Below are 20,376 nucleotides of genomic sequence, written 5' to 3'. Positions count from 1 at the left end.
ACATCCACCAGAAACGACAATAGCTCCGGAAACCATGGTTGTCTCGGCCACAGGGGCGCTATCAGAAGGAGGGAGCAATGATGCGTCCGAAACTTCTGTAGAACCCTGCCCACCAGGTTGAATGGAGGGAATGCATAAGCCTGCATCCCCTCCCAATCCAGAGATAGCGCGTCCACAGCCCAAGCCAATTGGTCTGGCACCGGAGAGACAAAGGTTGGCAGCTGGTTGTTCAGGGAAGTGGCGAAAAAGGTCTATATGAGGCCTGTCCCACACCTGACAAAATGCCCTCGAAGATCGAGGGATTTAGTTGCCATTCTGTCAGAACCGGCTGGCGGCGCCTGGAGAGAGTATCCGCCAGAACATTCAACCTGCCTGGAAGATGCTTGACTAGAATAGTCAACTGCATTTCCTGACAGAGAAGAAGAACACGGATAGCGAGGGCACAAAGGACGTGGGACCTTGTCCCCCCCTGTCTCTCCAGATACGCGACAACTGTAGAGTTGTCCGTAGCCACACAAACCACCTTGGAATGCAGAATCTTTCGAAAAGCCTGCAAAGCCAACAGAACAGCCCTCATCTCCAGCACATTGATGTGCTCGGAGAGCTGATCCCCAGACCATTCCCCCGACCGGCAATGGCCATCGAGGTAAGCCCCCCAACCTGTCATGGACGCGTCCGTGAACAAGGTCATGGTGGGAGCTGGCTTGGACAACGGAACCCCCTGTAGAACATTGTCTTTGAGAGTCCACCACCGTGCAAACTCCTTCACGGACTGGTTGAGAGGAAGCCAAGCCTCCCATTCCCTGCTGGCAGGAACCCAGTTCGCGAGGAGAAACATCTGGAGAGGTCTGATGTGAAGTCTCCCAAGCGGGACTATATCTGCCAGGGAGTTGAGATAACCCAGAAAACTGAGAAACCAACGCACCTGGACGTGTGACCAACTGATGAAGGTCAGAGCAAGATCTCTGGCCTTCTCGAACTTCTCCAAAGGTGGAAGGGCAATGCCCTGAACCGTGTTGAAACGGTTTCCCAGGAAGACAAAGTCTCGAGAAGGGGAGACCTCGGACTTCTCTCTGGAAGGAATGAAGCCGACTTTGAGCAAAAGTTTCAGGACCAGACGGGTGTTCTGCACCAAAGATTCCCGCACTAGGTGGAGCATGAGGGAATCGTCGAAATAGATGTGAACATCTATTCCCCTGGAGTGCAGAAACCCCACGACAACCTGCAGCAGCTTGGTGAAAACCAAAGGAGCTGTCGTGAGCCCGAAAGGCATGGCCCGGAACTGAAAAACCTTCCCGTTGCAAGTGAAACGGAGGAATTTCCGTGCCGACTTCTTGATGGGAATGTGGAAGTAGGCATCCTTCAGATCTACTGAAGTAGCCCACATCCCCTCTCTCACCGAAGCTATGATGCTCCGTGGAGTCTCCATCTTGAAGTGAGCAGGTACAATTCTAACGCCCTACCTGCAGGGCCGCTTAGATCTATGATGGGACGCCAAGCTCCGGACTTTTTCCGAACCAGAAACATTCTGGAATAAAAGCCCGGAGTGCATTCCACCATAGGCACCTCCTCGACCGCGCCCTTTAAAAGCATGGTCCTTACTTCCTCCTGGATGGCAAGTGCCTTTTCTGGATCCCCCGGAGGAGGGAAGAAGATAGGTCTTGATGCCAAGGGCGGATCCCGCAAGAGGGGAATGCCCAACCCCTCCTTGACCACAGACAAGGCCCATGTGTCCTCTGTGATTTCCTTCCACTCTGGGAGGAAGAAGGACAGACGACCTCCTACAGGAAGATCGGGACGAGGAAGATCGAGACCCTCCCAGGCGGGAGAATCGCTTCCTAACCCGAAACTGAATCCTGCGGGAGAAGGACCGGAATCTAAAACTGGAGGAGCGGAGTCCTCCAGAACAGACCCCTCGTCTGGAATGGCCAAGGAGGGGGAAAAAGAGTCAGGAACTCTTCTTCTTACCCCCAGGAGGGTTCTTGCCCTTCTTACCCTTCCCCTTGTTGCCCTTGAAGTAAGGCTTCGACTTCGGCTGTGCAGTAGACTGAGGAGCTGAAGTTCTAGCCTTCTTCTTGGGAGGCACGGACCCCTGCGAGGTACTGGCCTTCACGGTCTGCAATCTCTTCAAAAGAAGGGCAGAAGCGACCGAGTCCTCCTTCAAATCCTTCTGAACAGAAGGAAGAGTCCCTCCAAAAAGAGTGGACCCAGAGAAGGGGGCAGTCAACAATCGGGACCGGTAAGGTTCTTCGACCGGGCGGTTTTTCAACACAGAAAAACGCCTAGCCAACAAGACATTGGCGAGCAATGACACCTGTAAAGACGCCAAGGCTCTCAATGCCCTGTTCAGGGCAGAGGTAACTCTGTCCTGAATGTCGGCCTGCTCTGTCTCAGATATCCGACCCTCAGGCACATCGGATACCCTATATAGACTAACCGTCAGAAAGTCTATATAAGACAGAATTTGAATGGAAAGGCGCAGCAGCCTCTCCATCTTGTGGTGCTCCTTGGAGCCGAACACCACCTGGTCCACTGACTTGCCGGGCCAAGCTGCCAATTCTCTAGACTCCAGCTTAGCTGGCTGAGAGGACAGCAGTCCATCGTGAATGGCATAATCAGAGGCCTGAACCTCTGATAAATCACCAACACTGAGCTGCAACCCGGCAAACCCAGGCGTGCGAGATGAAGAAGAATTCTTCTCCATAACTCGAGACTGGGCAGTGGCCAGAGCTGAAGACACAATAGTGCCTTCTGGCAGTGAGCGATCTGACTGAGCAGATGCCCGTGGAGCCACCAAAGAACCCAAAAGGGTGGTGGACTCCGGGATGGATGATGCGGAAGGTGGTGGGCAAACCTCCGCCCCGAGAATCCGAGATACATCGGCCCTAAGGGCCCGCATCCCAGACAAAACCTGCTGGGCATCCACCTCAGCAGCCTCGAGGTCACCCTCCTCCTGGAAATCCTCAACCTGAGGATCTGCATCCGACAAACCAGATTGGTCAATATCGGAGCAGCCAGGGGAGAGATGAACAACATCATCATCCTCTGCCGAACCCACGACCTCACAGTCCATATCCTCCTCGTTGCCTGGACCCGAGGTCCCAACGGGGAGAAAAGGGCCAGCAAAAGAGACAGACTCAGGAAAACTCTCCTGAGCAGGCTCCAACAAGTGGCGTTTAGGAGCCGAACTCCTAACCACAGAAGCTGAGGGCTTCGACCTAACGGTCGAAGCTCGACCCTTGGACTCGGAGACAAACGGGACTGCACGAGAAGCAGAAGTCCTAAAGGTCCGGCGAACCTTTCTAGGACCGGCCGTAACGGCACCCGAAGCAGCAGTAGGTTGGGGGGGAGCAACCGAACCGCTGACAGGTCTCCGCGAGGGAGAGACCAAACCCCAAGGGTTCCAAGAAGGAATAGCCATGGGGTTAAAACCGTATCCCTGAAAATACGGAAAAGGTCCCGTGGGTTGGGAGTGACCCCAGAACTGGCCAAACTGGCCTGCCTGAGACTGGGGCTGGCCAACCTGACCAAAGGACGAGGTTGGACCACCACTCCCTCCAAGTGGAAACCCGGACATGTATGGGCTAGGCCCATAACTGCCGGGATGCTGCTGAAACCCAAAACCATCCGCAGGCTGGTTTGGGGGGCCCAAGGATGGTTGCCCGCAGGCACCCGTATACCCTAAGCCAGGGGGAAAAGGAGGCCGAAAATCGGACACCTGACCAACAAACCCAGGACCCTGAGGATGACCCCCTGGGAAAACCGAGCCAGCACACTCAGGAGCGGACCTAATAGGACCGGGACCAGGTAACTGGACGGGAGGGAAAGTTGGACCAGAATTGATGCCGGGGTTAGAGAGCTGCGCATCACTAATCCCAGTGGAAACGGACAAACCAGAAAGGAAGTCTGTAGTCCCTGAACCCAAACTCGGACGAATAGGTCCGGCATCAAGACCGCCCCCAACAGCAACACCACCTGGAATGCCGGAGCCGCTGACAACGTCAGAGACCGGCGGCTGGTAGTCCCTACCCGAAGGCAAGCATGGAAGCTTACGAGCATTCCCAGCCAATTCGACCCTAGACCGAGAAACGTCAGGGTCAGGCTGCCCCTCCCCTACTCCAGGAACATCCTGGACAGGAGGGACCACCCCCTGATCTCGAGAAGAACCTGTAGAGACAGGAACTACCGAGACAGGAACAGAAACAGAACTAGAAGCCTGCTTCCTTCTCCTCCCGTAAGATGAGGACGAATCCCTCTTACGGGAGGACGAAGATCGCCTTGGTGTAATGCTGGCCTGGCCAAGAGCCTCTCCAACTGGACAAAGTTCACAAGGAGAGGACTCATGACAAGGGCGACATAGGGGACATGCATCATGTGGGTCCCGTTCCTCATAGAAATGGGAACACCCATGAGCAGACCCCTGACACTGACCCGAGCGGGACATACCAGGCATTACAACGACAATTACGTAAACAAGGTAAGAAAAATACGTCAAAAACGTAAAATATAAGCAACACACACTAAACACGTAAAAAAACAGTGTTAGGTGACACAAATCTTACCTAATAAAAACGGCAACGAAGCCTCAGTGACGAAAAACCGAACAAAAAACAAACGTAAACAAACCGGAAACAGTGAGACGTCACCAGTAATGACGGATCGCACGGAACACCGGCGAGCACGTGGAAGCAGTCAAAAAACGGTCGAAAAAGGCACAAAAAACGAATGACAGTACAAAAAGACAACAACACATGGCAGATGGGTAAACACACAACTGAATGTGTGAAAAAACTTGACTAAAACGTCAAACAAATGGACCTAACAGCGAAAGGAAATAGACATAATGCAATTGCCGTCCGAGCTGTGTAGCGCCATAAAGGAAAGAGGAAGGGAGACCACTCTATGTTACTCTCGTCGAGTACGAGATGAGGTACGGTAGGGAGACGGGATTCTCAAATCTTATGTTTGTTGGGGCTACAAAGATGGGTGTAGGTAGCGTATTTGCATACTAAAGTTATGGTAACGTATTACTGAAATGAAAATTTCTTTTGAAGATTTGCTATTTTTGAAACTATTAATAACTATTTGGTCTGAAACGAAAAGTTCTGCGAATTTAAACAAAGTCCTTACTAAAAAGAAAAGATAGTTCATAGCTATCCCTGTAAAACCCTTTATTTAAAAATAAAAAAAAAATCGTGTTTGCTTAGAGAGAGTCATGAATCCACTGAAACGTTTACAAATATCATTGCCTAAATGGCCATTCTTTTACCATATAGGATGTCACATTTGATACTTTTGATACTTCCTGTAACAGTGACCTTACACATATGATCTCTATGTGTGGTTGTGCTACACACACTGACAGACACTCACGCCTACAATGCATGTGTACTGTACTCATCATAGAATAAATGAAGAGTTCAACTCTGAACTGGAAGTAGTCTTTTACATGATACAACCACAACACAATACCAGGATGACGTAACGGCTGTTACATGATGGGAATGTGTGTGAGGAGTATGGATGGACAACACATTAACTCACTACTACGTTCTGTATGTAAGTGATGCTTCCTCTAAGTTTACAATAGTGTAAGGAGTTATTGTATGAAACGATGAAACATGTAAACATCAGCAGACGTAATGGCATAATCCGAATTAAATCTCTACTAACTGTAACATGCAGTAACGACGACTGTTAATATGTAGACATCGACGTAAATGTGTAGTCTGTGTCTTCACACGCTTGGGATATATGATGCATTGTGATATATGTGTGTATATATAGGAGGATATAGGCGTAAGTGGCGGAATCTTAATACAATTGTCTCGCTATACAGCCCAAAATATTACACATCGTTTGGCCTGACACTTACTATACGTAGTGAAGTGGTAGGAAAGTTTTGAATCTGTTCCTAACATGTTTAATGTAACCTTTGTCTTTGTTTTCGTTTTGTCTGCATAATAATAAGCCCCTACATTCCTGATATAGGATACGCATGTAATAAAGTTCCATGTCTGCTAATGTCATATGGTGCGTATGATTTTGTCTCGCTTTCATTCTTAGAGAAAGATCGACATCTGAATATAAATGGGAAGTTTTATTTAGGACAGGTGCAAATAGAGACAAGAAGCAGGCTAAAGCTGCTTCTAAATTAACCTGACATGAAGCAGAGAACCGTATTCTTTTGAAAGTAATGTGCCCCCATTATTTTTTTCAGTGATCTCTGTAGAATATTTTTTTGTTTCTATATGAATTTCGCCTATGTTGAAATGAACGTTGATGTGTAATACTGATTTATATAATATGCGTTTATAATCATTAAAAGTACCAATATCTGAATAACGAAAAACACCAATTTCGCTTACTTTAATTAGTTGGTATGTGATGTCACCTCTGTTATTTCAATATGAAAATCTGCATTAAAGAAAAGAAAAATATCATATTAAAGACAAAAATGTGCATATTTGTTGGATTAATTAATAAAATCCTTCCAAAAACAATATTTGATAAGAATAAATAGTTACATTTACATATCCAAGAAGCTTAATGCTGTGAAATCGAATACTGGTAAAGCGGATTCGTTTGTGTGTGATAAACACAGAATGGATCACTGCTATAATATGTCATATTAGTTTTATCATTTTCATTACAGAAATCTAGTTTATTATGGATCCTATTCACAAGGCTAAGCTAAAACGGAACTACGTACAGCTTGTGAACGACTTGGAGCCGAAGCATATCGTGGATGATTTGTATGAGGACGGAGTACTTACCGAAAATGATTGTGAACTGGCGACGAATACCGACAAAACACGGAAAGAGAGATGCCAGGATTTAATTTCTGTTTTGATGAAAAGGGGTCCCCGTGCTTTTAAGTCATTCTTCGGTGCAATCCAAAACGCTGGATATAGTCATATTGCAGATCTGATAAGAGCCGATACACCAACTAATGTTGCGATTGCAAGCATTAAATCAAAGTACTGAAAGTACTGGGAGCTTAAGGCAAGTGATAAAAGTTAATTTGCAGGTATTCAGACGAGTAGACATAAAAAACAAGTTTTAGCTTCCCAAAAAGCTAAGAAGGCTACCATACAGCATTATTTATAAGGAAGCAAAGATAGGAAAGCTTGACGAATTGTTCTGTTCACAGTTAGCTGCCATCGTTCTTATGACAATTCATTTTTGAAGAATGATAATTCAAATGCTTTTCACATTCAATGTAAAAGATTATCAACTTCATGATATTCATGAAAAGGCCACTAGGCTACCTTTCAGAAACAAAAAAGAAATAAAAGTCTTTTTAAAACAATTATAACATAATAAATTGAATTTTTACCATGTGGCGCAGAAATGGTCTACTAACGCGTTGTAATTATGACGACGCTAGGAACATAATATGACCTGTGTTATGAAACTTGACCTGTGTTATGAAACTTAACGTTTTATTTATTTTAATAAAGTTGTTTAGCGGGTGTAGTGGGCCTTTTCCTTATGCAAACAAGTTTTCCGTAAAATATACACTGTACTGATATACATTTACATGTACTTGGACAAGTTGGTGAAATACATAGTATACGCATAGAAACAAGCATAATATTTCGTTTAAAACTGTACTTAACTTTAGCGCATACAGTTCCACAAATATCCCCTAAGTAAAGCCTAATTTTGTTTTAGCATCTCCGATGAACAGACAGTTCTTACAAGTAGGTCATGATCATCTTGCTAACAGTACTAGTTAGGCTATATATAGATGCTCCACGCGCTCCCGACAATGTTTCTATTTAGTACGTGTTGCGACGCCTTGTGTGATTTCTGAGAATAATGTCCGACAACCAGAAAAAACATTAAGACTTCTCTGGGTTTATCTGATGATAATGTGTTTGCAATCATTTCCTCACTGGTAACCCTTACACACATGAAATCTTCCAACAACAAGTAACCAATCAACACACGTAAATCATTTTGGCCAGCCAATCAAAGTGAACAGATTGATAACCACGTGAAATCCCAACAACATGGCAGGCAAAGCGACCGATTCTAATAGCTACCATCCTGGGATGGTACATTTTTTGTAGCAAAAATGAAAATCACTGGAACCTACGAGTTAAAAAATGTGTTCCTATCTAATCTCCTCAGAGAGAAGTGAAAGTGTAATTAACATTTTTTTATTATTGATCTTGAGGACAAGGTCATGGAGACATATAGCTAAAAGCTATTTGCTAGAAAATGACAACAAGGGAAACAAGCTAACTTTCCTTAAGACTCAATTAAAGAGCGAAGTAAAATCTGACACATGTATATCCCTATATGGCGTATAATAACAGATAATGATATTGCTTTTCACAAGTTTCATGGCTTATATTTCAAATGTTGTTTACAGATAGCATTGATAAGGAACTATATGCAATATCTACAATTTACATGTAAAACTTTCTGGATGAACTCAGTGGTATAGATCAACTACAGAAGGAAAGGCAGATACTAAAAGAATTACCGGTATCAAGACAAGAAATTAAATGCAAGTAACAACAAAAGGATCATGAGTCGTAATGATCATCTGACTATTGGCACAATACAGCATTTAAAAAAAATAGTAATGGTAAATAATTAAGGCAATAAAAAGAACTCTTTAACTTGATGACTTTTGAACTTGAATGCAGGTCAAGGTTATTCATTTGAACAAACTTGGTAGCCCTTCATCCCAGCATGTCACAGACCTAATATCAGGTCTCTAGGCCTCTTAGTTACTCACAAGTCGTTTTAAATATTTAAGCCTGTTTCACCCCTGTGGCCTAAAATGGCAGTCAAGGTCATTGAATGTTGTAGCCCTTCATTCCAGCATGTCACAGGCCCAACACCAGTTCTCCAGGCCTTCGCAAGATGTTGTTAAAAGAATTTAGCCTATTTGACCCCTGTGACCTTAAATGGTGGCCAAGGTCATTTATTTGAATAACCTGGTAGCCCTTCATTCCAGCATGTCACAAGCCCATTGTCAGTTCTCTAGGCCTCTTAGTTATTCACAAAAAGTTGTTTAAAGTTATAGCCTTTTTGACCCCTGTGACATTGGATGGCAGTCAAGGTCATTTATTTGAACAAACTTGTAAGCCTTTTATTCCAGCATATCTTTAAAGCTTTTTAGCCTTTTTGATCCCTGTGACCTTGAATGTAAATCAAGGTAAATCATTTGAACAAACTTGGCAGCCCTTCTTTCTAGCATGCCGCAGACCAAATATCAGTGGGCCTTTCTGATATTGTGAAGAAGTTGTTTGAGTGAAAAGTTTATGCACAACGACGGAAGGTGCATGATGCTTATAGGTTATTAGTGCTGTGGATCGCGAGGTATCTGACGCTACAATACATATCACGTTACAGGGTTCACGATATGATACGCATCGCGATATTTTGATAGACACTCCAAATGTCGTGGTGTTGATGTAAATGTCTTGTTAGGTTGGTACACTAATTTTGTGTGTTGTATTTCAGGAAAATTTTATTTTTTGCTTACACTCTCTACAATAGACGCGAGTTTTATAGACAGAAACTTGAAATTAGACAAGCAAGTGGCCTTATAGATGACAGGCGCTGATACAAGTTTAGTGTTTTGCTCTTCATGTGATTCCACAATTTTGTTACTAAAAAACTTTCGGGTGACATTAACCAAGGGAGATAATCCAATGTTCAATTTTTATTTCTAGGTATCAAGATACAAATAAATTGCACACGATGCATTGATGCAATACCAAGGGATGCAATACATTGATGCATCCATGTGAATCGTTAAATCTCTACTATAGGTCATCCTTACCCTTCAGCTCAGATGATCTAACTAAAAACTAAGGGTTAATTGTCCTATAAAGAATTGGTTGCTGCATCAAAATCCAAAGTGAACTGTGTTTAATTACGTTTATTCAAAAATACTTGCATAAAATAACATAGCATAACATAACAAAACGTTATTTTTATTTTACCGGTACATGTAGTGCTCTTTAGTGATACATGTCCATCTGGATATATGCAGGCATATTAAATATGTAATGAACAGTTCTTGATACTTTGCTGCAACATTACAGAACACTTCTAATTAAAGCCACAGATTAAGTATGCAGGGGTCAGGAAAAGCACTTGTCTGGTTGTCAGGGACGAGTGAAAATTGATCCGGGCAAGTAAATTTTAGTGTGCCACTCGCCCGCCGGACAAGTGTTTTTACTGCTGATATATAATCTGTGGTATTGCCTCTATACATACATGTAGCATAAAGTGAACACTAAGAATTCTGAACAGCATATTAAAATAAGCATTCTCAAAATCAATTTGCAAAAATGTGTTAGCATTGGTATCAATTATAAGTATACAATGATGTTTATTTATCAAATTTGACTTATTAATATAATGTCATATTGCTGCCGCGTAAGATCTGTGGCAAGATCATAAACAGTTGTAGATCCTAGTTGTAGATTTTCAACACACACTACCGGTCATTGTTACTGCATATTACTGGGAATGCATGGCTGTCGAGTGCTTGTCATGACAAAGCACCTGCAAGATAAACTCAAATATATGTACATTATTATATTATGTAGGTCATGCATTTTGATATGCTTTTTACAAAACATAAATCAGTTCAATAGCAAATTTTCTTGACACCTGCAGTCTTCTAATTATGTCATGTTCATCATTAGATGTTTTGCAACACTACGGTAAATGGGACAGAATTGTAACCCTAGATCTGACGACAAAGTTGTCTAGAAATATCTGCCATTGCAGCTAGTTAATATAAGACCGGTATTATTTCTCTGCTTCTTGATAATCTCAAGTTTTCAAAATTTTGAGTCTGCTGTGGATGACTAGCCAATATTAGGTCTTGTTATTATAAAATTTAATAAAATATGCAATAATTTAAAATTAATCGCAGCAAGAATTTTGTGAAGTTCAAGTCGGTTGTGGAGTCTTGTATACAAGTAATTTGAGTTAATATATTAGCATCACAATATTAATTTTTATCAATATTTTAAGTTCATGTTTTCAATTTTTAAATCAGATATAATAATTCGTCTTCATAAAATCTAGCCTTATTACACTTGTCTCTTAAACTCCATATATACACATGTATATTATGTACATATATACATGTACATGTACAAATGTATTGTGTATGCTTTTGGTTTGGTTTTTTTTTTTTGGTTTGTTTATTTTCACGTCCTATTAACAGCCAGGGTCATATAAGGACGTGCCAGGTTTGTTGGTGGAGGAAAGCCGGAGTACCCGGAGAAAAACCACCGACCAGCGGTCAGTACCTGGCAACTGCCCCACTTGGGATTCGAACCCGCATCCCAGAGGTGGAGGGCTTGTGGTAATATGTCGGGACATCTTAACCACTCGGCATGATTGTATCTCTATATTGATTACATCAATATGCTAATTCATTTAAGGATTGAATGTCAATTTTGTTGCTTGCATTGACTGATGAAGAAAGTTAATCTCGTGCAAATGAAGTGAACTGCGAAGCAGTTCATGTAACATTTGCACGAGATTAACTTTCTTCATCAGTCAATGCAAGCAACAAAATTGATAATCAATCCTTATATTTACGTTAACCAATTTAAATATCCCGCTTTTGAAAAAAGTCAAATTATATGTATTCGGTATAAGATAATTATCATACAATTTGCAACATTGTACCAGTTATCTTACATGTATGTACAGCTACGGAACAGCCGCCACTCAGTTCTTTTCGTCACCAAGGCAACATAAAATGTAGTTCCGAAAATAACTTCATCTTTGCGCGTTGTTACAATTAAAAACGGCGATTTTGAAATATTGTTTTTATGTACAAGAATTAATGGCTTAAATTTTATCATAAAAAACATGATCATGTAGCTTCAAATAAAAAAAATACTGCGCAGTACTAGCAGTGCAGTCAACGTGTAATCCGGTTGCTCGATTTAGCAGGGGTCCGGTTTTGAAGAAAATGACGATTGTGGTGAAAATGCTGAATAGTTGGTATCTAAACATAATCAAATCTTTTAAAAATCAATTGCGATTGTTGTGGAATGTACCTGAATGTTGTATTTCCGTCTGGTAATTGTTTGTAGCTGGCAGTTAAATGTTTATTAACTAAACCTGTTGTGAAATCCAACCCCTGTGTCTATGGTATGCGATGCAGTCCAAGAACCATGCTTCAGGGGCTCAATAAAACGTGTTAAAATGTGGGATTTAGTCGCAGATCACTGGAAGACTTGTGTGTTATTCTTGAAATGTGATAACTTCTCTGTCAACTGGAGTTTTAGGATTAAAATTCTGTATAAAGTAAGTAGAGAAACATTGATTTGAAATGTTGGTGGTTTCCAACGACCCTCGAATGCCGTGGGTTTTGACACTCGCAGAATCGTTTCGTTAGGCTTATGTCACTGAAATCAGCCTGTTTGGTATTTGAGCGTATTTTTATGGAATCTATCGTTTCTAAGCTTACATGTATGTCACCGTTTCACATATAGATCTATATATTGTATACATTATCCTAACTATTTGCGTTTGATTATGCCTACTTCGATGAGTGATGAACATCGATGCGCTCAGTAGCCTATTCCGGGGCTTGAGCCTAAGTCATCGTTTCTTCAAAATACGTGTAAAATATCTGTAATATCATATTACTAACAATTTCTAATATCACTTTATCAAACATTTCTGTCTGTGTTTCTAAATGTACAGCGATAGGCCACATCCCAGAAAGTTCATTCAAAACTGAAGCGGCGTAAAACTAGGTTAAAATGTAAACAATGTCAAAATGTATTCTCACGCCGGTCAGAGGTCAGCGCGTGACCAAGCATCTTCATTGGGAAATGAAGTGATCGGAGTTTACTAGTTTCATTGAGGCGGAGCGAAGTGAAAATGTAAATATTGTCATGTGTATGTTACACACTATACAAAAATATGTACAGGTGTTTTGTGATTTGACACTCCATTACCACGGTATCTATATAGACAATTTAGCAAATTTAATCTGTTACATCTACTGACTTAAAGGGCCACTACCTTTCCGAAACGGCTTTTAATTTTTAAAATAGGAATGTAAAACGAGATCAATAATTTTGTAGAGTCGCAGAAGTTATTAACTATACGTTTTCGGTTTACTAGTACACTTATCATCACCTTCAGAACTATTTAATTAGAATAAATAAAATGTTAATTTTCATAACGCGGGTCGTTTTATGTTTCCCGCCGTCGTCCTAAATGCTGCGCGGTAGTTGATTATCACTGCGCCAGACAGCAAAACAGCGAAATGAATCTCCACTGCTATTGTATATTAGACAGGAAATCTTGCATATGTTTGGTGTTGTAACCTCATCTTAAGCCATCGATATATATTTTCTTTTGTTATTAATGTTTTTAAGAAACCTTTAAATTTTGCTCTGGAAAGGTAGTGGGCCTTTAAATGCATTATTGTATGTCATAAAATTAGAAAATAATGCTAGCAGTTAATTTTTGTCAACTTCGAATTTGAAAAGGAAACTGCTCCAAAATTATAAAGTAATATTCTTGTTCATGTTGTAATAAATTAAAACATCGATATCACATATGTTAGCAGAAATACACACAGATACATAAGTTCACTTCATGTGTAATTCATTTACTGTAGAAGCAAAACGAAATGAACACTTACGATTTTCGCTGTTTCTGTCTCCAAATACGAATGGAATGTTAAACGTTGTAGGCCTAGATTACTGTCACACGGGTCGGGTTCGGGAAGTACCCGGGTACCCGTCAAAATACATGTAAGAAACATGTGCACCCGGTCGGTTATCAGTCAAAATAGGAAACATTCTGACAAATGTCTGTGTAAACGTAAAATTCAGTTACAAGAAGTACAAAATAGCACTCTTTTGTTCACGATCGGATAACTGATCATGAATAGCGCACAGGCTTACTTTCACTATCGGTAAGCTGTATAAGATAACACCAGAGGCTATCCGAACGAAGACTACTTCACTCTTTTGTACTTCCTGTTGCGCATATGTGCGGGAAAACAACATCAATCAAGGACATACTGGGCTCTGTTAGTTTGTTACATTACGATTGTATGATGTAACCGATTGATATTAAATTGATATCCAATACCGTTTGTAGTATTGAAGAATAAATCTCTCACATATTATTATGATTACATTGAATTTTGCTCCATCTGAAGATCGCCCCATACAACATCGGTAAAAAGCACCACTAACTCACGAAGTTGATACGTTCACATATCGGATCGGACACTTAAATTCGGGTACCCGGGGACATAAATAAGTACCCGTACCAGCCCTACTTTTACATACTGAAATCCTGTCAATTCCTTTATTTAGTGTTACCTAAACCAGAAGTTCATCCTATATGCAAATGACTGGCGAGAATTTAGGTCATCGATCTCTATCATTCATGCAAATTATTCTCACTATTTCCCATTAATAGAAAACGATATTATAGTTTTGGACACATATGTTTGAAACAATAACATGTAAGGAAATACCATAGTTTTTTTCATGCAATCATAATTACACTATGACAGCATATTTGCTTTAGAAAGCGGATTTTTTTAGATCTGAGTTGTAGTACTTTTTCACGCTAGGTGGTGTCGTAGTCGAAAGCGCATTTCCGGTTTGGAAGGTAAACTCAATATGCTGTAAGGCTATATAGCCTTAAGCATAAAAATTTCTGTGGAAATATTCAAATCAAATGGCGTTTGTGAAATGTGCTCACCTTATTTTCCTGAACGATTTTCGAATCTAGAGTTCGGCGCTGTCATAAAACAACACTGTTGCCTTATTTTGCAGAATGTTGAACCAAAAGACTTACTCCCGTACAATTATCAAGAGGAACTTTTCAGCGAAGATGAATGTGAGAGAATTAAGACGAAAGTGACACGAAAAGAGAGGTGTGCTTTGTATCTTGAAGAATTGTCCAAATGTAAAAAGGACTCGCTTATTGAACTACTAAAGTTGTCACTACAAAATAAGTATCAATATATCGTTGATGAGATCGAAAAGGATTCATTACGTGACAAAATCATGCACTGAAGTAGATTCAATACAAGTACAATCCTCACGTGTTGGAGAAAATACTTTACTTGCTGGAATATCGACTTCACAAAACCAGGTTGACTCCTTCGCGTCATTCAAAGATGGCATTCCTGACAATACGTTACATCAATTATCGTTAAATGTAATAAAGAAACGTCATTCGGACAGTCGTAATGCTGAAATAGAGAAAGAACACGTTGTCACAAGTTGTGATGTGAGGAAGGAGAGAAAACAATATGTGAAAAGACGTCGAGGGTTTCCAACTGGATCATCAACTGACGACTGTCCTTCACCAAAAAGGTTGGCAAGACCTAGAACCTGTTCAAAAGAAGACCAAATTGTATCTACAATTATTACTGGCCACATTCTGATTTCACCTGGATCATCGAAACCCAACAATTTGCCCAATAAGCGCTTAGACGTTGCTTTCAATACTCTCGTAACTTTGATGAATAGAGGATTATTCGACGAGTTTAACAGCTTGAATAATCGTCTCCGTCGTCATTGTAAAATTGATTTCGATATGAGATGTGTGCTTGGTTATCTTCAGGCAAATCTGGAGCTGCACAAATCCAATTTTGATGGCGCAAAACAACAAATCGAGTCTGCAATAACAATTTGTCATAAAACAACTAACCCTCGCTACTTTACGCTCGAATTACTTGGAACAAAAGCCCGTATGCTACTTTATCAAAAGAAGTTTGAAAAGCTACAAGAGGTTGTTGATGATGCAAGAATGCTAATAGAAACCGACATAGTAGCAGCCAGTGGACGCGCAGCCGGCTGGCTTCATGTACAAGAAGGCCGTTTGATGGCGTCTCAAATTGATTTACTCAATCCGACAAGAGTTAATTTTGCCGGGGCGCATCATCTTTTACATAAAAGAGCCAAAGTTAGTTTCGAGAAGGCACTTGCTAATTTTCAGAAAGATAAAAGTGAATACGGTCCTGTTGGTTACATGTACACTATGTGCCGGTTGATTATTTTACTCTTACAATGCGGCGAAAACGGACTTGCTATGGATATCTTGCGGCCAGATCCAAGTGAAATAGAATCATCGGGGAAGTACTTGCTGCAGGTAGCCGGTTCCGATGTTACATCTAGGAAAGTTTTAAACATGCACTATCACCTAGCTAGCTCGGACTATTATTTCCGGTCAGAGAACATGACAAAGGCATTCGAATGTGCTGACCTCGCTCACGATCTGGCAAAACAATTGGATATGAATGAATTCATGGTTCACGCATACAACCGACTTGTGTTTCTTAAAGCACAAGTTCTCACATTTTCTAAAGAAATCGTCGACACAGGAAGATGTGATATTCTCTTTGGGAGTAGTGCTTGCCAAGTAATATCATGTGATGATGTGGAGACATCGGATTAGGACCTCTCAGGTTTTAATTAAATCACGATGGGCCTGTGGTGTATAAAACCAGCTTATTTTTGTGGTGACTTTTACATTTTTATGTCTACTGCCTTTTTCACGGCTGTGAAATATTATCGTGGTGATTAGTTTTCGCGACTTATACTTCCCGGAGAGCCACATGAAATTGAACGCGAAAATAAGTTGATCTGCAGTACATTTGTGTGTGTGTGTGATATGTTTGTAGTCTATAAGTTATGTAAGATTGGATATCAAGATACAGTTATGGGATACAATGTCCATTTTCATGAATCTACTGGAGATTAGATCACGAATTTCAGTTTTAACACGAGACCAAGTCGATTCACGAAACATCACATTATATCCCTTTTCTAAAATTATTAAAGTGAATTTCGCGGCTGATCGCATATTGTTGATCCTGTGACGTGGTATGTGGTGTAAAAACAGCAACATTCTGTGTGTTTTCTGCCAGATTTACCGATTCGATTATTTATCAGTGCATTTATGTTTTTCCCAGACGCCTGCCTGTGTTGATTATAATAATAGTTTTCTCTAGCATCGATGAAAGAGCTGAAATGATGTCAGGTTTGTTCTACGATCAATTGGCCTAGGTCAAAAAAAAAAATGTTTTGTGTGGCAAAAATAAGTAAAGGACGAAAGATGAGAAAATATTACTTACTTCCGTAATCACACTCTTTTAATACCCGATTTTAATAGTAAAAAAAATAAAATGATTTTTATATTAGAAATCACATAATAATATAACTTTCCTTGTCATTGGCTTAAAAACTTTATTAGCCCGTAAAGGAAAAGAAATGGCGTTGCCGTTTGAATCATCGCTTCTGACAGGCTGAGATGACAACGTGTTCCATAGAAAAAAAATTTCAAAAATGAATTTTGAATTTTAAAGAGATAATCTTTAGTAAATTGAATTATAAGGAATCATTTGAATATGTGTTTTATGCTATTGAGAAATAACTCAAAATTCTGAGTGCATTCTCATCACATAACCACTACTCAGATGTTTGTGTTATATTTTTATCCCATAAAAATCTATTCAAATTAAACCTTAAATATAATGTATATTGTCGCTTTAAATGTCAAACATTCATTGACTGTTTGCCTTAGACGTTGATTCATATCCTTAAGTGCGTCTGTACTTGTCACTTGATTGTGTGTAATGTGAAACCTAACGGACAACACTATGCTGCCGTATATGCATTGAGAAGAAATTGTCAAATACGTATGACGATACACCACCGAGTTTGTGGACATATATGTATGTAATTGTGAGGAGACTTCGATATGTGTATGTGTGTATGTATTTTATGTTTGTCATGAATGCTTGTGTTTGTCATTGATTTTTTCTTTGTTTCTTTGAATTTCATATTTTGTTTGCATTCCCTCCTGTTTTTATCTGTGATAAACCATTGTGTGACACATGGTATGTGAAGAATAGCCAAGCTATTGCTTAATGTTTTGTGCATACATTTATTTATTTGTCTTTCTAAGGTCTAACCTCAGAGGTATCGTGCGTGAAAAGCGTCCGTCACGTATATCTCTTTTATTCCACTTGTAAATGTAAATATATCTAACATGAAGTTGTTATACACTACTGTCTATGACGCCACTATTGAAACTTATAATGACGTTGGCAGTTGTTTTGATTTAAGGTAGGTCCATACTTTTGAAAATCGCGCCAATTCATATGACGCTATACCGGAAGTTGCGGAGGTTGTTTTGAATTCCAGAATGGTTTCCGATACGCCACAACATCACACTTGGATATTTTTTCAATAGGTGAAATTTGTCTACATATAATATTGAATGTTTAAAATTATTAAAGTGTACACGGAATGGTTTGGTATATCAGGCTAAATACACGTGTCATTGTATAAAATTTAGAATGGCGAAAGTACGACTTTCATAGCGAATACGGTATTAGAGATAATGCGACTTTTCTCTAGAACACACCTGAAGCCCCAAGCCATTGACCCCGATTCGGGACCCCTGACCTGTGACGTCACGAGGACAACGGGACCTACTCTACTCGCATAAGATAGAGTGGCGATTTTCTGTGTCTGCCATCTAATATAAACAATCTGTTTGTAAATATCGATTTTTACAGACACAAGTACCTGAGTACATGCCCGATACCTATTATCCTCAATCACAGATATGAGTTTGGAATACGCTTGAAAATAGGGATTTATACCATGCATAAATTGATGTACCTGTCGTAGATAAATGAACATTTCTGTGCGATTTCTGCACAATATTATACAACATAATGTGTATAATAATCCACGTACGTTGTAAATCTACGGTATTTGGAACCACATATACATGAATATTATGTAAAAGATTCTTTTTTTTTATATTTTTTTTTTTTTTTCAATACATTTTATAGTACATAACATAATATGTACAAGCATACACATTCACTCCGACATACCATATACACTCATCCTCGATACTCCAGGGGTTCCGATCACTTAAGATCTCTACACCCCTGGACTATCTCATAGTGAAATTGAAGGCAGCTCAGCAGAAAACATTTGACCAATCACAGGCTAGCAAAGATTTCCTTTGAAGACTACAGAGAGAGCGACGCCTAACATCAAAGCTACACAGTCAACCACAGTGTACCGTTATACGGCTCTTTTGATGTACATCAAATGACTAAATTACCTGTTCTATTCTGTTGCCTTCAGTTTTACTATGAGATAGTCCAGGGGTGTAGAGATCGTAAGTGATCGGAACCCCTGGAATATCGAGGATGATATACACTATACATGTGTATTAACTGCAATCATATAAAGTACATAGATACATTCATACATCTATTACATAGATTTATACATACACACATATATTGTAAATCATACGTATAGTAGTTACATATTTCCTTATAAAGATACATACTAACATGCATACATAGATACATATACAAGCATACTTACAAAGCGTACATGCACAGGTACAAATATAGTGTTGAAAATATACACATATATGACATACATACACACCCTAACATAAGCACACACACTTACACACACTTGTATACCTTCACACACTCTTAACTCATACACAAAAGAAAGAAAATTATCATTTTTATAATTAACTATACACCAAACACTTAAATTTGAAGAGGGGGTGAGAAAAAGAGGGAAGAAAGAGAAAGAGAGAGAGAGAGATCCCACTACTGCTATAAGATGAAGAAGAAGAAAAAAAAAAAAAAAGCAAAAAAAACATTTTTTCTAAAAAGGCAGAGTCAGGAATTAAAATTAAAGTTTTGGTTTCACACATGCATGTTAAATTTTTATAGCTACATTTCAATAAAATGTTTCCATTTTCTCCAATTATTGTCGAATTTCCTTTTTATGTTTTCATTTTTATAATATGTGGTGAATTTCACAGTATTGAAATGATCTTTAATAGTATTGATGAGGGCGTCAAGACTTAAGGGTTTATGTAGACATCTACTTTTATATATATATAGTGTTTGATTAGGATTATAATTTCGTTATCAACAATGTTAGCAACCGGAGACAATATTCCAAAAAGAAATGATTCTTTATTTAAAACAACAGGAATAAATAAAATGTCACACAGATTTTCAAATTGCTGTAATAGCTTTTGTACTTCACAACATTCCCATATACAGTGAATAAAAGTTTCTCTTTCCTTATTACAGAGTGAACATAATGGGCTAGGACACAACTTTGTTTTGTAAAGAAAAGTATTCGTTACTAAAATATGGTGTATAATTCTAACCTGAAACCATTGTAGTTTGGAACTTTTTGTGACAGAAAAGGGTATTTTAAGTATTTTTTGCCATTTTTCATTATCAAATTCAAAATCAAAATATTCATTCCATTTCTTGATACCATTTGGAGTGGGAGGTGGTGAAATTAAGCATTTGTGGAA

General features: G+C 39.7%; 2 protein-coding genes and 1 long non-coding RNA gene across 3 annotated transcripts in view; 1 reads left to right on the top strand and 2 right to left on the bottom strand.

The window, feature by feature from the left end:
- Positions 1–20,376, bottom strand: part of LOC138327700 (ufm1-specific protease 1-like) — a 57,560-nt gene that overhangs the window by 31,124 nt on the left and 6,060 nt on the right. The window lies entirely within an intron of this gene.
- On the bottom strand, positions 9,888–14,688 carry LOC138327715 (uncharacterized). Its single transcript, XR_011209092.1, has 2 exons — positions 13,664–14,688; positions 9,888–10,539 (listed from the first exon to the last, which is right to left on the bottom strand). It is a non-coding gene; the product is annotated as an uncharacterized lncRNA (long non-coding RNA).
- Positions 14,709–19,680, top strand: LOC138327675 (uncharacterized). Its single transcript, XM_069273969.1, has one exon. The coding sequence runs from the start codon at positions 15,016–15,018 to the stop codon at positions 16,444–16,446; it is 1,431 nt and encodes a 476-aa protein (XP_069130070.1). The 5' UTR covers positions 14,709–15,015; the 3' UTR covers positions 16,447–19,680.

Source organism: Argopecten irradians, chromosome 1 (genome assembly GCF_041381155.1).
Source record: "Argopecten irradians isolate NY chromosome 1, Ai_NY, whole genome shotgun sequence".
NCBI classification, from domain to species: domain Eukaryota; kingdom Metazoa; phylum Mollusca; class Bivalvia; order Pectinida; family Pectinidae; genus Argopecten; species Argopecten irradians.
The sequence above is the reverse complement of the archived record's forward strand: the minus strand, read 5'-3'. Positions and strand labels throughout refer to the sequence as shown.